This window comes from Plecotus auritus (genome assembly GCF_963455305.1).
Source record: "Plecotus auritus genome assembly, chromosome: 5".
Lineage (NCBI taxonomy): Eukaryota > Metazoa > Chordata > Mammalia > Chiroptera > Vespertilionidae > Plecotus > Plecotus auritus.
This window is the reverse complement of record NC_137776.1, coordinates 33,937,233-33,954,649: the sequence shown is the minus strand read 5'-3', so window position 1 is coordinate 33,954,649 and position 17,417 is coordinate 33,937,233. Positions and strand designations below refer to the sequence as shown.

The 17,417-nt window shown below is 54.5% G+C and overlaps 1 protein-coding gene across 3 annotated transcripts in view; it reads left to right on the top strand.

The window, feature by feature from the left end:
- Positions 1-17,005, top strand: part of NGEF (neuronal guanine nucleotide exchange factor) — a 95,810-nt gene extending 78,805 nt beyond the window's left edge. For all 3 annotated transcript variants that reach the window (XM_080669898.1, XM_080669899.1, XM_080669900.1), the window contains 10 exons: positions 2,714-2,874; positions 4,366-4,518; positions 5,967-6,096; positions 8,200-8,274; positions 10,691-10,780; positions 12,047-12,210; positions 12,716-12,871; positions 13,827-13,906; positions 14,573-14,677; positions 16,014-17,005. In XM_080669898.1, the coding sequence (XP_080526024.1) occupies positions 2,714-2,874; positions 4,366-4,518; positions 5,967-6,096; positions 8,200-8,274; positions 10,691-10,780; positions 12,047-12,210; positions 12,716-12,871; positions 13,827-13,906; positions 14,573-14,677; positions 16,014-16,204 (1,305 nt within the window). In that variant the 3' untranslated portion in view covers positions 16,205-17,005. The remainder of the gene's footprint in view (positions 1-2,713; positions 2,875-4,365; positions 4,519-5,966; positions 6,097-8,199; positions 8,275-10,690; positions 10,781-12,046; positions 12,211-12,715; positions 12,872-13,826; positions 13,907-14,572; positions 14,678-16,013) is intronic.
- The last annotated feature ends 412 nt before the right edge of the window (positions 17,006-17,417 follow it).

Here is a 17,417-nt window from a genome sequence, read left to right as displayed (position 1 = left end):
GAGGTGTGAGCCTGATGGTGGGGACAGAGGGCCCTGGGGCTGGGACATAGATGCTGGTTTCATCAAGGAGGGCTTCCCTGTAGCAAGCGACACACATCACACTCACTCACACACACCTCTTCCTTCTGCCCTCCTGTCTGCCCGGCCCCCTCCCCTGGGATGTCAGCTTCAGTGGCTGCAGGGAGTTTGCTGTGTTCACCACTGAATGTCTGCGCCTGCCCCAGCGGTGCTCAGTAAGTGTTTGCGCAACAAATGGATGAATGAGTGAGTGAGTGAATGAATGAGTGAATGAATGAATGAATGAATGAATGAAGAAAGAGCAGGGCCTGGATCCCTGTCAGCTCCATGCTGCCATGGAAAATCTTGAATGACTGAGAATAAAAATAATACGGATAAGGAAAAAACAACTTTATTGATGTGGCAAATAATTTGACATATAAAATGAAGACAAACACCCTGGAAAACAAATTCCAGATGACTAACCGCCTATAAACAGAGAAAGAGGGGGTGAGTGTTGTGGGAAATGGGCTCAACCAATACCAATTAGCAGTGATTCAGGCTCAGCCCCTCTGCGTGTCTGCGGCTGAAAGGCCACTTGCGTCCACCCAGCTGTCCCTGACCCCTTGTCCTCAGGACAAAATGCCCTCGGCCCTCGGGACCTGGGTGAAGTTGAGCCGGGGCCGTGTCTCCATGCCCAGCCCCGCAGGGGTGCCTCTGGGTCCTGGTGATTGTGCTGTTCCTGGTATTGGTAGCACTCATCCAGATCAGTTGTTGGGTTTGTTTGTTTTTAAATTATATTTGCTTAGAACTTCTGAACTGTGCTGCCTTGACATTTTCTTAAGAAACTTAAATGTAGCAGCAGGAAAGTGACTTGATTTCAGCATCAGTGACAGAGAAGCTTCAAGGAACTTCCTGCTGATCTAGTCTCAGTCTTGCCAGGCAGGGCTTGACAGAGTGAGACATGGGGTGGGCGGGGCCCTGGGTGGATGCTGGCAGAGCGAAGGGTGGGTGGGTCCTCGCTCAGTGCTGGGCCTGCAGCTATTTGGTCAGTGCAGCCAGCGTGCTGTGCCCTCCGTGGCCAGGGCCCGCTTCAGCGCCTCTTCTCACTGTCACTGTTTCAGGTCAGCAGCAGATGCCATGGACCTGGGGGGGTGGGGACGGCTCCCACCGCGGCTGGTGGCCCAGGGTCTGTGATGGGTGGCCGCCCCTGGATGATGGCAGAGGCTGACTTTCCCACCTCCCTCCACTTGCCTGGGGCATCAGCACTCATTTTCCCTTTGGAGACCCTTGCCAAGCCCCTTTGGGTCTCTGTCTGAAAACCAGGTGGGCACTCTCCTGAGGGCGAGTCTGCAGTGGTAACCACTGTCTCCTCTTTTTTAAAGGTTGAGTTTATTGGGGTGGCTTTGGTTCACAAAACCATACAGGTTTCAAGTGTACAACTCAGTAAACTCCTCTTTACACTGCATTGTGCACCCATTGCCCAAAGCAGTCTCTTTCCTGCCCCATTTTCCCCTCCTTTGCCCACCTCCACCTACCCCTCACCCCCTCTTCCTCTGGCTGTCTGTGTCGATGTGTTTTATATAGATACTAGAGGCCTGGTGCTCGAATTCTTGCACATTGAAAGGAGATTAATTAGAAGAAATATTTTAATATCGCTATTTGCCCTTTCTCTATAATAGAAGTGTCAACTAAATTCACCAACAACAATGACAAATGGAAACACACACGTGCAATTGGCGCCGGCAAGAGTTTTATAGATAGATAGATAGATAGATAGATAAACTTGCTTAATTAGATCTGCTTTATGATTTAGCTAAACTTTTTCCAGCCCAGTGAAGCACCCAACTTCTCTTTCAGGTAATTGTCAGCAACACAGCAGTAAATATCAACACGAAGCAGATTGTTATTGTAGATCACGCAGGGAGAACAAAGGGTAAAATATTTAACTGCAGCAGTGTTTGACTATATTCTGCACAGTGAGAAAACCTGAAGTCATTTTTAAGGTCCACCATTTCTTACTTCTTTTCAGTGGGGTCAAGTTTCTAAGCTTTCTAAATCTCTGTTTTTCGGGCTAATGAAAAGAAAATAGGATTCCACTGAGTCTCCTATCTACCTACTCCAGGACTTCTGTGAGGATCAAATGAGATGAGGCACAGAAAAACGCTTCACAGACATTTGGTTAAAGTGTAAAATATTTCTACCTGGCTATAAAGCAAGTTGTGTTCCTGGGCTGAAGAAATTCCAAAGAGGCTAGTCGCTGGGGAGAGGAAGCTGGGTGTTACTAGCGACATCATTGCCCAGCGCCCACAGCAACCATTTCCGGGCTGGGCTGGGCTGTGGGCTGCATTTTGCACCATGGGGTCTCAGCAGCGTCAGCTGCGATTTGGTGGGCTGTCGCTCCGGGGTGGTGGCAGGGCCTGTGTCCCACTTGGGGGAAGCCAAGTGTTGCTTTGTCAGCTCCAGGTCCACGGTGCTGTTTCTCTGTAAATGGCCAGTGCGCATCACAGCAACTCCTGCGTTGAGTGTCTGCCCCCTGGTGGTCAGTGCGTGTCATAGCAACTGGTCAGACAGTCGGACACTTATCGTATTAGCCTTTTATATGTACAGGTGTTTGTTGTTTTGTTGACCAGTTGGTTGGTTGGTTGGTGTTTTTTCTTTGCTGAATCCCACCACTGTCTCCTCTTGTCTACTCTTCCCCGTGTCCCTGATGAAGGCCATGTTCGAGCTGGTCACCTCTGAGGCCTCCTACTACAAAAGCCTGAACCTGCTCGTGTCCCACTTCATGGAGAACGAGCGGCTGAAGAAGATCCTGCACCCGTCCGAGGCACACATCCTCTTCTCCAACGTCCTGGATGTCATGGCCGTCAGCCAGCGGTGAGCACCCTGCCCTCTCGCCTGGGGCAGCTGGAGCAAGTGGCCAGTGCTCCTTACGTGGGCTTCTCTACTTCTGTAGGCTTGGAATTTTCTATGAGAAGATAGGAATAAATATGTTAATCCAAAGATCCGCCTCCCTCCTAGCAGGGCAGTCAATCACGTCCCCCTGGACTGTGGCTGTAGGTCCTTCCATGAGCACAAATGTCTGTGCATCCCACAGTCAGGAGGGTGTGCAGTGGTGTCATGGCAGGTCAGGGCGTCCGTGTAAGCTGTTCTTTATTCTGACAGAGTCATAAAGCCCTGGCCTGGTGCCTGTGGTGTTAGACCCTCGGAGCCAGTCTGGAGCGCAGCCCTCGGTTAGTGCCTCCACCTCACCAATGGGAGGGTGTTTGCCCGTGCGGCAGTGTTTCCCAGAACTGTGATTACATCTCAGCCCCTAGGAAGGATGGGATATGCTTAGTGAGGAGGAGCAGGCATCTACCAACTGATTTCTGCAAAAAAGAATGAACTCCGATCCTATTGTTAGGGTAAAAGAGCCACTTACCATTTTCACTGTAGGCCATGGAGTTTTACAGAGAAAAGTGCAGAACTCAGCTTTGGATCATGTGGTCCAACCCGAGTGTCCAGGTGTGAAATCAGGTGTGGCAGAGCTGCTGGCTCTCAGTGGACCCCGAGCAGGTCCCTGCCCAGCACTGATGCCTCGCCTTTCCGTTTGCACTGGGCTTGGGAGGCCGAGAGCCCTAGGCCCGAGCAGCTGTGAGACGCCCTCGGTCTCAGCTGCTTCACCTTCGCTGGAAGGAGAAGGGTCTTTTTATTTATGTATTTACTTATATTTTATTAGGAAAAATTCCAAACATGCGGAATAGAGACACCAGTGTAGCGAGCCCACACTTCAGCATCTAGATTCAGCATGTTCCCACCCCTGCCTGACACCCATGGGATCTGTCTGATACAAATCCTTAAAAAAATTTTTTTAAATTGATTTCAGAGAGGAAGGGAGAGGGAGAGATAGAAACATCAATGATGAGAGAGGATTGTTGAGTGGCTGCCTCCTGCACACCCCACACAACCCGGGCATGTGCCCTGACCAGGAATCGAACTATGACCTCCTGGTTCATAGGTCAATGCACAACCACTGAGTGATGCCAGCTGGGCTGATAGAAATCCTTGTATCATTTCATCTGTAAGTCTATCAGTATACATCTTACAGATAAGGTCCCCCTCCCTCCCTCCCTCCCTCCTTCCCTCCCTCCCTCCCTCCCTCCTTCCCTCCCTCCCTCCCTCCCCCCCCCTCTTTGAATAATACTATAGTCCTAATGCTATTTCCACCTAAAAAACTAGACAGTAATTCCTTGATGTGATCAGCTATGCCACCGGCATTGGGATCTCATCTCAGAGTGTTTGTTGGTTTGTCCAGGCAAGACCCATTGGCGAAGGTGTGTTTTGAGTTTCCACCCAGGCGCCCTTAACCCCAGCCCCTGCCTTCTGCAGGTTCCTCCTGGAGCTGGAGCGCCGGATGGAGGAGAACATTGTCATCTCGGACGTGTGTGACATCGTGTACCATTATGCAGCCAACCACTTCTCAGTCTACATCACCTACGTCAGCAACCAGACCTACCAGGAGAGGACCTACAAGCAGCTGCTGTGAGTGCCCTGGGCTGCAGACCATGCTTCACAGGGACACGGAGCCCTGGCCCTTGGACCTTGGCTTTCCCAGGATAGTATCCATGCCTGGTGTGTTCCACGGGGGTGGGGGGAAGGGGGGAATTCCATGTCATTAGAGAAATAGTGATCCTGAGATGGTCAGCTGTGGTGCCCACTGGACCTCTGTCCAGCTGTGCAGAGCTCAGGTGTAGAAAAGGGAGTTTGAGGCCAAGAGGACAGCTTGAGGCCAGAATGGCAGGAAAGTGAGATGAACTAGAGACAAAAAAAGGATAGGCAGGAGGAAGTCTCTTTGGTGGCTACCCAGCAATGCCCTTGAATTTCTTGCTAATCTACCCATTTAGGAAACTTTATTGGGATTTCAGTTGACAAGATACTTTTTCAGTCAACTTGCCTCTTTTTTTAAAAAAAAAAAAATTTTTTTTATTGATTTCAAAGAGGAAGGGAGAGGGAGAAAGAGATGGGAACATCAATAATGAGAATCATTGATCGGCTGCCTCCTGCACACCCCACACTGGGGATCAAGCCCGAAAGCCGGGCGTGTGCCCTGACCAGGAATTGAACCCAGGACTCTTCAGTGTGCAGGCCGACGCTCTACCCACTGAGCCAAACCAGCTAAGGCTCAACTTGCCTCTTTTAAATCCTTTGCATTTCTATACCGGGCGTCATGGCAGTGTAACCAGGGATGTGTTCTTAGATGGAGCATGCAAGAATTTCCCAAGTAGTGACATGTGATTGCCACACTTACTTCCCTGGGCCTGTCTGTCCAACCCTGTCATCCACTGTGGATGTTTTAAAGCTGGAGTATTCAGGGAGGGGGGTGTTTTATGTTTGGGGGTTGAAATTGGCATTGGAGGGAATCGGAAGCCAGCTTTGAGAACCGAAGTGAGAAGACAGGCATACAGGAGGACAGGAATCCAGGTATCACAGCGCCCATGGGTGCACTGGTGTGGCTGCAAGTGCAGACTGTCTGGGCTGAGCCCCAAGCAGAGGGCCCGTGTCCCTGCTGACGTGAGGGCTTGAGTCTAACTCCAGTGGCAGTTTCCGGGCACCCTTGTCAGCTGCGGGTCAGCTGTGGACCCGGCCCAGGGCAAAGCCCATCTGCAGGTGAGGTGCCTCCGCCTGGCAGGAAGAGCGCAGGTTCCTGGCGGTTGCCTCCAGCTGCTGCCTGTTCCTGTCACTGTGTGGGTTTACCTCGCCACGGGTTCCTGCTGGGTAAACCATCCGGCTGTGCATCTGATTCACAGACTTGCCCTCCCACACGCAGCATATTCGGCCAGGTCTCCTTGGGCCAGGCATGTAAAGCCGCTATTTTACATTAAAATAAATAAATAAATCAAGCAATGGGCGTTGGGTGCCCATGGGCTGTCTGGTACCTATGAGGCTGTGGGTGGGGAGCCAGAGACTCACTCCCATGTCTGTGTCCCCAGCCAGGAGAAGGCGGCCTTTCGGGAGCTGATCGCGCAGCTGGAGCTCGACCCCAAGTGCAGGGGACTGCCTCTCTCCTCCTTCCTCATCCTGCCTTTCCAGCGGATCACACGCCTCAAGCTTTTGGTGCAGGTACCGCCTCTCCCACCCGACAGGCAGGCGGGGCTTGTGTATACTTCTGCTGCACACCTGTTTCCTTCGGGCAGTCAGGTCTCCACTGGCTTTCTAGGGAGTCTGTTCCACAAATCCTAATTAAACTCCTACTGTGTGCCAAGCAGCAGGGGACTCACTTCTTCCAAGGAGCTTGGGTAGGAGAGATCAACACACAACCAGGAAGTGGTTATGGCTGTGAGGACAGTGAAACTGGGTAACATAAGTGGGTGCCTTCCTGGCCACTGCCAATTGGGGGGTCAGGAAAGAGTCTCGGATGAGTGACATTTAAGCTGAGAGATGGCTGACAGGCAGGAGCCATTCAAGTGATAGAACAGCGTATGCAAAGGCCCTGGGGCATCCAGGTACACAGACAGGAAGGCCAGTGAAGAGCTGGGGGAATATGACCGGAGTGAGTGTGGAGATGTAGGCAGAGGCCAACCCACAGGGGCTCTAAGAGGCCAGGTAAAACATTGGGTTCTGTCCTCAGTGTGACAGGGACTCACCTGATCTAGTTGACATTTGGAAGAGCACACAGAGGCCACCATGAAGGAAGTGATGGGCAGGAGGGCAAGAGTGAAGGTGGGAGAAAGAGTTAGGAAGCAATTAAAAAAAGAAGGATGGCATGACTGGCATGGACGGTGGAGAGTGGAAGGATCCTGGAGGGAAGTGAGTGAACTGAGCTTGGGACTTGCTTCTGTTGAGTAGGAAGGAAGAGAAGAATCTTCTAGTTTGAGCACCTTCCGAAGGTGGGGGAGACAGTCTGGGGAGCAGCCAGGTTCAGTGTTGAAATAGCTGAGCTTGAGATGACTTTGAGCAGTTGAATATTCAGGTTTAGAGTCAAAGGGAGAAGTAGGGGCTGGAGTTCTCAGCATGGAGATGGCATTTAATAGTGAGACCATCAAGGAAGGACAGAAAGGGACGCGGAGACCCAGCGCTGGGACACACCATGCCCAAGAAGGAACGGAGAGGAAGCTAGTGTGAAGGTCCTGTGCACCTGGCTGAGAAGCCGCACCACCCTTGGTTTGAGGCCACGCGCAGGGTGGGAGTTTCATTCCAGAGGACAAGGTGGAGCCTGAACCATGCTGATTTGGGCACAGGGGACCATTAATGCCAAGTTTGGTGGCCCCATGTTAGTGAGGGTGCAAGGGAGCATTTGGAATGATTGCAGGCTCTGGCTTGGCTGCAGACAGAGCTGGGCAGGTAACCACACAGAGGAGGCCGTGGCGGTGTGGCTGAGAGACGTCAGAGGCAGCAAGGATCTGGGTCTGGTCTGGTCTCAGAGAGAGGCTGAGCATCGTGGGAAGGGTGAAAAGGCATGCTACCATCCAGGTGTCTATAAGGAACGGAATGGTCAACAGCACTGTACAGACAGCCATTGCACAGGGCAGCTGGCAGAGGACTGTGCTCAGATACACCCAAACCTCCCCAGGGGATCGAGCTGGTCAAAAAGTATAGACACAGGACTGTGAGGCAGCAACCATGCAACGTTTGGAGAGCAAAGCAAAAATTGTAATCTATAGGTAAAGGCAATATGAGCATCATTTTTTGATAATTCAAGAAAATTTAACAATTAGAAAACAGACATTTTGATCAATAGGACCAAAGTTAACAAAGCTTTGGGGTTATTGCGACTTGGCTTCAAATCCCAGAGGAGGGGGAGGGAAGCCCCTGGTGCCTGCCTTGAGCAGGGAGCACCCCTCAGGTCAACATCACCTCCAGTCCCTCCCCGCCAGCACCTACCCTCCCCGCCAGCACCTGGTCACCTCCTTTGCGTTGATGTTTGCTGTGCAGTGAGGTGTCAGGCTCCGGATTGGCCCTCAGGGTTAATCCTCATAGGAGACTGACTCGTGGTTACCAGTTTAGAGCCAGGCAAGGCTTTGAGTCAGGATGCTCGGCCCTCAGCCCAGCTGAGGGTTCTGCCCTCTGTTGTCACCTGGTAGGGTTGTTTGTACGTGGATATCGCAGCAACAAGAGGCTGTTTGGACTGGTGCAGCAATGAGGCCGCCAGTGCAAAGGGAGGGCGGGAGCAGAGAGGGGAGGAATGGCCATCATGAAAATTCATGCCGACTCTCCTGTGCTCAGAACATCCTGAAGAGAGTGGAGGAGAGGTCTGAGCGTGAATGCACTGCCTTGGACGCCCACAAAGAACTGGAACTGGTGAGCATGCGTTCTCTCTGTTTTTCCCAGTAAATTGCTTCCTCATCCACACCTGCCTCCCTGCTCCTGCTCCCTCACATGCCAGCGCGTCTTTGGAAAATGCATATTAATTTTAGTATTTGGTTTTGAAATCCAGAGGAGTCCCTGGATCAGGTGTGCCCTGCGCAGAGAGCACGCGTCTTCCTTCTCCACCCCGACTGTTGATGATGTGCAGGGTGGCCTCAGCAGCAGCCCAGCGCTCTCCCCATGCTGACCTCTGCGCCACCCACAGGCCCGGTGCGCCTCTTCAGCTCCCTCATGCAGGCATCTGGGGCCCTGGAAGGCCCCACAGTTGTTCTTGCCTGTTTCCCGTGTCTTCCCTCCTGTGACTCTCAGAGGCTGGTCTGGCTCTCCCGAGCCTGGTGGAGCTCGGCCCGAGCCCCTGCCTCCACGGCTTCCCCGGTGTCCCTCAAGCTGCGGCTGCCCTAGCTCTATGAGAGGACTCAGGGGCCCTTCCAAGCCCAGGAGCGGAAAAACCATCTCTGCTCCTGACCCTGGAGAGAGCACTTCCTCCTGGCAGCTGCCCGCAGAGCAGAGCTTGTGCGGGAGGAGCCGATGAACGTGCCTGTCTCGCGGGCTGGGCTCACATTGCTCCTTGTCTGAAGGGCTGTCTCTCGAGTGTGTCAGCTAGAGCTGTGGGCCAGTTCTTGGCAGCTGTGTGGGGCCGGGGTGGCCACTCTGTCATACGGTGACCCCGCCGAGGATAAGCATGGGTGTTGGGAAGTTCTTTCCACTTCGTGTACCAGAGACAGCAGCTTCATCAAAGGAGGAGCCTCAGTCAGCGGCTGATGGTGGTTCCAAGCCACCCTGAGCCACCAGGACTTTGGAACTTAATGCAGTGGTTTCTCCCGACTCGCCTCGTGTCCCTTCTCAGACCAATTGGCCCCCCAAAATCCCTCTGGCAATTGCACCCTTTGCATATCAGAAAACAGTACTTCCTCCCAGGCTAGCGGGGGAAGGCGGGAGCCTGGAGCAGACTGGTTGGGGAGGGCAGTGACCTCTGGGTCAGGCAGCATCTTTCAGGCCCTCTGCTCACCTCTGAACGTACATACCTGATCAGACGGGAGTTTATTACAGCCCCCACAGGGCAGCTGGCCACCCTGGGTCACAGAAGATGAGTCCAGTGACCACTGAGGCCTGAGACCCCACGGGGTCTTCCTACGGTCAGAGACCGCCTTCTATTGCTTAAGTTCTTTTCTGCTGTCCTCTCTCCCTTTCTTGTCCTTGTAACGAAAGTTATACTTCTATTTCTCATAAACTACTTTTTTTTTACCAGGGTTTTTGTCTAATGTATAAAAGCAGTTGATGCTCGATACAAAACATTTCAGACAGTGCTCGTAAGCAAGAAGATGGTAAAGACCACACCAGCTATCCCACACCCACTGCTGACACGCTGGTGCCTGCCCTTCCAGACCTCTTTCCAAACAGGCACATGCACACACGACTGTATTCTTTGCAAAAAAGGGATTGTGTCTTACAAGCCAGCATTGCTCTCCATTTTAGCGCATTTGTAAAGTTACTGCAATTTTTTTTAAAATATATTTTATTGATATTTTACAGAGAGGAAGGGAGAGGGATAGAGAGCTAGAAACATCGATGAGAGAGAAACATCGATCAGCTGCCTCCTGCACACCCCCCACTGGGGATGTGCCCGCAACCACAGTACATGCCCTTGACCGGAATCGAACCTGGGACCCTTGAGTCCGCAGGCCGACGCTCTATCCACTGAGCCAAACCGGTTTCGGCAAAGTTACTGCAATTTTTAATGATTTTAGAGAACTTGGTAAATCGGATATATTAGTGCTAATCAATTGCAGTTGGTGGACATTTCGGTCGATGATGGTTTTTCTCATTCACCTGCAGGTCCACACATCTTTGGGCACCGTCCTCATTCACAAATCCTGAGTGGCTGGGCACCGGGCTCTGTTCTTGACACCTGTGACCCAGGGCAGAATATTGTTTCTCCGTAATGAGTCCCCAGAAGTCCTGGGAAATGCAGTTTTTAGACCTCTTGGTATCTAGAATGCCTCCCGGGAAGGAGGGGGGACCCTCACTCCTCCACGGTGTGTGACAGGGCTCGGTCCCCACACCTCGCCGGCCTGGAGCCTTGTCTTTTCCATTCTGACAAATGACGAAGGACATCTTATTGTTTAAATTTGCTTTCTAACAGCCTGACAAGTTTTCCCACTTTGCCTTTGTCCCAGAAGATGCTAGAGAAGGAGGCTCCAGCCTGACTGAGACAGGCCACTCAGTCTCAGCTGTGGCGCACTGTCTGACCACAGCGATGGTTCAGCCCTCTGGGGCCTGAGTGGGCAGCAGCAAGTGACCAGGGACAGTGGGCTGCAGGGGGCCTGATGTGTCCTGCTTTTCATCCCAGGTGGTAAAAGCATGCAACGAGGGCGTCAGGAAAATGAGCCGCACGGAGCAGATGATCAGCATTCAGAAGAAGATGGAGTTTAAGATCAAGGTGAGCCCTCACCCATCTGCGTGTCCCCATCCAGCCCAGTTGGTCTGGAGCCTGGGTTGCCGGCCAGGATCCTCAAATGGCCACCCCCTGGTCTCAGTGCAGTGTCACTTCCCAGAAGCCGTCTTTGAGCCCCTAACTGGAGGGCACCCCTCAGCCCTCTTGTCACCAGGCCATCACATGACTGTCTTCTGAGAGATGGTGGGCAAGGAGCATGCAGCCACCTGCTCTCATATACTGGCTGTGTGTTTACACCAAGTACCTGAAAGGGAGCAGCCCAGGGATTCTTAAAGCTGGAAGATTTGAAATTCCGAGGGAAGTTACCAAACTTCTCCCCAACTTTGCATAAAGATTCAGGCATCAGTGAACCTCGGGGCCTGAATTTTTGGTGCTGTGGACACATGAACATGTAGTGCCCACCAAGGGTCCCTGAGGTCATGCTGGGTTTGGGGGCTGAGCCCCAGTCGAGGATGCAGACGTGGCCTTGCGGACCCCTACATATCTTTACCTGCCAGGCTGAGCCTGGTGCCAGGAGCCTGCCCCTGAGCCACGAAGCGGGACCTCACACAACCCAGCTCTCTCCTCTCCCTCCAAACTTGGCCCCTGCTCTGATTCTGCTTCACACTGGCTGAGGCTGGTGAGGGGATCACACACACACACACATACACACACACAGGTATTCATGTGGGCAACTCTGTGTGTGTGTGAGTGATCCCCTCACCAGCTTCAGCCAGTAGTTACACGTAGATACACTTAGAGCAGCGGTCGGCAAACTCATTCGTCCACAGAGCCAAATATCAACAGGACAACGATTAAAATTGCTTTTGAGAGCCAAATTTTTTAAACTTAAAACTTCTAACGCCACTTCTTCAAAATAGACTCGCCCAGGCCGTGGTATTTTATGGAAGAGCCACACTCAAGGGGCCAAAGAGCCGCATGTGGCTCGCGAGCCGCAGTTTGCCGACCACGGACTTAGACACTAACACATATATACAGAAGCATGCACAGATACGTATGCAACAGATAATTCACAATTGCACACACAGGCACAAACACATACACAGCTGTACATAAGTACACGGACACACACACACCCTGCCCTCCGCGTTTGCCTAGGACTCGCCCCTTCCTCCCACTGGCACTGCATGTGCTCTGGGCCCAGCACAGCCCTTGCACACTGTTCCTCGTGCTCATTGCTCCAGTGAGGGCCCTGGGGGAGCCTCGGGCAGGCGTGGGCACAGCCATCTGACACCCCCACCCCTCGCCCAGTCGGTGCCCATCATCTCCCACTCCCGCTGGCTGCTGAAGCAGGGTGAGCTGCAGCAGATGTCAGGCCCCAAGACCTCCCGAACCCTGCGGACCAAGAAACTCTTCCAGGAAATTTACCTCTTCCTCTTCAACGACCTGCTGGTGATCTGCCGGCAGATCCCTGGGTGAGCACCGGGCACTGCTGGCGCTCGGGGTGGGGAGGGGTGAGCATGCTGTGGGGGGCAGCCCAGGGAGGGCACATGGGGAGACGGTTCCCTGTGGCCCGGGGAGGCCGGCAGGATGTGCATGGAGCTCAGGCTTTCAGTCAGGTTTAAGGTCAGCTCCGTTCTTGTCGAGCCTTGGGCCTTTGGGCAAATTAATTTAAAACTCCCGGCTCAGCTCCCCCTCCTGTTGAATGAGGCTTTTATAGGGATATGAAGAGGCCAGCTCAGCACTGACACCCAGTGAGTGCTCAGCAGAGCAGCTGCTGTGGTGATGTCAGTCCCCCAGCCACACCATGGGAGGGGTGGGGGTGGGGGGCGGACAGGAGTTCAGGCGGGGCCTCCCGGAGGTGGGGGTGAGGAGTGGCGGTGGTGGGGCTGGTCCTCCTGGGGGCCAGGGTGAGGTGTCCTCTGGGACCCCTAGGCTTCCTCGGGATCTACATGCCCACCTGCCACCCTTGGTCCCCAGAGACAAGTACCAGGTGTTTGACTCAGCCCCTCGAGGCCTGCTCCGCGTGGAGGAGCTGGAGGACCAGGGCCAGACGCTGGCCAACGTGTTCATTCTGCGGCTGCTCGAGAACGCGGACGACCGGGAGGCCACCTACATGCTGAAGGCGTCCTCTCAGTGAGTGCCCTGGGCCACCGCCCACTCGTGTCACTATTCCAGGTGGAGCACAGCTCCAGGGCTCAGCACACGGCCCGCCCAGTTCCTGTTCCTCCCACTCCCAGACCTGTGGTGAGCGTTTCTGTCCGGGGTTAGTCAGGTGTAGCACAGCTGCGTGTGTGTGTGTGTGTGTGTGTGTGTGTGTGTATACACACGAGTGTTCCCTCAGGGACTCAGATGGGGGGTGGGCCCTCTTTTCCAATGAGATGTTGTAGAACCCTTGGGCCAGGCTGACCATCGCTGTGTGGCCTGAGGCTCATCTCATCACCTCTCTGAACAGCCAGGCTACCTGCCCTATAGCCCAGGGCTCTGAGAGGCACAGCCAAGATCAATGTGGGGAGACACCCTCTCACCCCCAGAGTCACAGGTGCCACCCCATCCATCTAGGTCCAGTCCCTACCGCATGACATTGGCCTTGCCCAGCTGACACTTTTTATAAAATTTATTGGTTTGCAAAACCATACAGGTCTCAAGTGTACAATTCAACAAAACATCATCTGCACACTGCATCATGCTCCCACCACCCCAAACAGTCTCTTTCCGTCCCCACCCCCCACTTTGCCCACCTCCACCTACCCCACCCCCCTTTTGGAGAATCGCTTCACCTTTTTTGTTCCAGTCCCCCCCAGCTGACACTGCTGATAAGTCATGGCTTCTGGGCAGCTGACCCCTGACGAGCACGCTTTCATGAGTTAACTTTGGGGTTTGCACAGGGCTCACCTTCACCAACTTTGTAAAGTGCACGGGGGAGATTCTGTCAGGCTCCCCAGCCTCTCGCTGATTTCTGGGCACCCGTCCTGCTGGAGCCCTGGGCCAAGCTAAGGACTGAGTAGCGGGCTTGCTGGACACTTGACGCCACACCTCTGTGGGGGCCATTGCTCTGCGGTTGGGGCATTTGTCCTCTTCCCTGTCCCAGGAGTGAGATGAAGCGCTGGATGACCTCTCTGGCCCCCAACCGGAGAACAAAGTTTGTTTCCTTCACGTCCCGGCTGCTGGGTAAGTGGCCCCCTGGGACCAGGACACCTCTGGGCAGGACAGGTGAGGCCTCCGTGGCATCAGCCCCAGATGCTTCCTGAGTCCATCTTCCCAGAGGCCTGCGTGGCCTCCAGGATGCCCACTTTGACCGGCGATGGTCCCAAGTGCCAGCTGCTAGCTTAGCGCCCAGTGGGGGATATCAGTGTGCTGATCCCTGCAAACACTGGGGTGGTTACTGAAGGAGTGTCACTGGGAAACCATGAGGAATCTGGGCCCAGAAGGTGGACGCCAGTGTTCTTTGGGGTTGCCAGTTGTCTGAAAACCATACAAAATATAAAAGGGCACCAGTCCAGCTGCCTGCTAGCAGCTGCCCTGACAATGTCCACTGTGTCCTGAGCATCCCACACTTGCTCCCAGGGCCTCGTCCAGGTTCAAGAAGTCCTTCTGAAGCCTCGAATAGGAGCCCTCACTGCCTCCCTTTATGGGTGTAATGTTTTATCCGAATCCCAGCCTTTTTCCTCTCATTTTCTTTGGAGCCAAGCCCCCTCCCTCAAACGACCTCTCTTCAGTTGCTGCAAGACAGGTAGCACGTCCCTACTAACTGCAGGGCAGTGTCCAGGGTTTGCTGGGTGGGGGGCAGGGCGGTGATGGATGAGGAGGATGTGCCACCTCCCTCCCTCCCTTCAGACTGCCCCCAGGTCCAGTGTGTGCACCCATACGTGGCCCAGCAGCCAGACGAGCTGACACTGGAGCTGGCGGACATCCTTAATATCCTGGACAAGACGGAAGACGGTAAGGCAGGGGCTGGGCGTGTCGCTCACTCATGCACCCAGGACTCTGCACCCACTGGCACCAGCCTGAGGATGAGATGGGGCGGCTCAGCCCCAGGTGGAGAAGCTGGCGGATGGGTAGGCGAGCCCAGGACCTGGCACGTCTCTGCTCCCCTAGACCGCTCTGCCCATCCTGGCTTCCGCAGCTTTTCCTCAGCCCAGAGAAGGTGCTTCTCCCAGGGTCTCTGCTCTCCTCCCCTCAACTCACGAGGTCCGCCTCCCCCTCACACCAGGCCCAGCCTGAGCACCCGTTCTGCGCCTTCCCTCGATGGCCCTGGGCTTGGTCCACCACCCTCACCCCACCTGTGACCCTGACTCTAAACTCCATATTTGCCACAAGCTTCCAGGTGAGCCCTGAGCACCAGGCTCAGAGCCCTGTGTGGGCCAAGAAGCCACCCACCCAGCCCTGTCGACAGCATCAGTACCAAATGAGGTTCACTCCCCTCCCTGAAAAACTGATGCCTATTGCTACATAAGTTGTTCTTCACCAGAATCTCCAAAACGGCACAGGGCATCTCCCCTCCCCCAACTCCTCCCCTTTGAGGTCCTGGCTAGAAGGCCTCGGGCTGGTGACCTCCAGGGGAGGCCGTTTCTGCTGGTCCCAAACTCCAGGGCCTCCCCTGGCATTGAAAGAGCAGTGTTTCCCTCCACTCCTCCCCCAGAATAAAACAGCCCAACATCCTTCCCACATGGCCTGCAGAGTGAGCGCCAGGCCCTCAGAGCCCAGGTCCTTGCCCTGCACTGGGACTTGCCAGGAACCCCATGCTGCAGGTGATTTCTGGGGGAGGGAGAGAGCCAGGGCCCTGTGCTGGGGTTGGCCAGTTCATGACAGCCACCCTCAGCTGACCACCCGACCCTCGGGAGGCTCAGAGAGGGATGCCCAGCAAGAGGGCGATGTGACATTCCAGGCCTGGTAACCACCAATCAGTCATCACCCCCACCAGCCCCTGGGATGCCTCTTGCTTTGGGGAAAACCCTTGGGGACCCCCGGCCTCATGTGGGACAGCTTAGGGTTACTGAGTGCTTGGGAATGGGTTCCAAAGGCAATACGTTTGGGACACACTGTGGCACAGAGCTAGCTGGTTCCGTCACAGTGATGCCCACATACTGTGCTCCCCAGGAGGGTGTCTGGGCAGTGCCGCCCCAGAATATGGGGGACAAACCCAATCTGAGGGTCTCCTGCAGGGGCTCTTGGAGCAGGCTCCTCTGGGAAGGCCCACTGGACTCCTGTGCCAGCAGGAGGGCTCAGCAAGGCCCCTGCAGGAGCTCCTGACCCTCCCCGTCCCCTCCCTGTGCAGGGTGGATCTTTGGTGAGCGTCTGCATGACCAGGAGAGAGGCTGGTTCCCCAGCAACATGACTGAGGAGATCTTGAATCCCAAGATTCGGTCCCAAAACCTCAAGGAATGTTTCCGAGTGCACAAGATGGATGACCCTCAGCGCAGTCAGAATAAGGACCGCAGGAAGCTGGGCAGCCGAAATCGGCAGTGACACCCCTCCCCCAGCCCCCAGTCCAGCAGGGGGATGTGGGTAGGCAGGTGGGAGCTGGGCCTGGCAGGCAAACGCACTGACCGTGGAGGGGCTCTGGGAAGGTGACCTTGTGCAGGAGTCACCCTGACCCCTCATCCCTGCCACGTGGTGAACGTTCACATGTCTTGGCCCCCTGCTTGCAAACTGGAAAAATGGTGCCCACATCTTTCCTCTGATGCATTTGTAAATGAGAAATGTATTTTAAACAGTATTATACCACCGCTCCCTCTTGTCTCTTAGAGGGGGTGGAAGGGGACTGGTATGCTCCAGGGGCCTGCCCCCAGCACTGGAAGAAGCCCCAGACCCCGGGTGCACCCTAGGGCAGGTGCAAAAGTGATGATTGTCACGAACCCCTGCACGTGTCCTTCTCTACCCTGGAAGCCATTAGAATCCACCAGGCATGCAGATGGACTGCCCTTGCCTGATGAGCTTGATGAGTGGCCCTTGGTCTCCAGTTTACAAGACTAAGAGACCAACTGCCTCTGTCTGCCTCTTCCAGCCTCTGGCTGCACGGCCAGACCCTGCCTCGTGGCAGGCCTACCAGAGCTTGGCAGAGGGCCCATGCCCCACTGGCTCCCTGATGGGCTGGATGTAACGTGTCTTCTGGCCCCTTAAGGAGCCCAGGTATTGTAAGGAATGAACTAGTCACTGCATCCTGATCAGTTGTAGTTCTAAGAAAAGCAAATACCATGTTTTGGCTGCATTAAAAGAAGCATCATGTATAAAATAAAGGAGGAGAAGTTCTCTTTATTTCCCTGCTGCACACAGGAATGAGGTGTTCCTTTTTGGGCAGGGAGAGAGGAGCCCCCTTCAAGGTCAGTGGAGGAGGTATATCCTGAAGGAGGGGGTTGAGGAGGCCTCTAGTGGAGAAGGGAGCAGCCAGGGGAAGGGTCTCCACTTGTTCAAGAACTCCAGAAACAGAAAAGGATGTTTGAGGGAGTTGGAGAAGCCCTTCTGCTGCAGTGGAAGTGAGAACATGGGTTTGGAAGACCATAGTGGGACTGAGGTGTCAGTGTGTGGCAGTCCCACAGGGAATCTGACCACCAGGCACAGGGCTGGGGCTACCTGGCCAGCCCGTGGCCTTGGGCACTTCTTCCCACCTGTGGAGGTAGTAGCCAGTTAGCCAGAGGCTGCAGCTCCTCCACCAGCCCAGCTGGCCCTCACAGTCACCCCA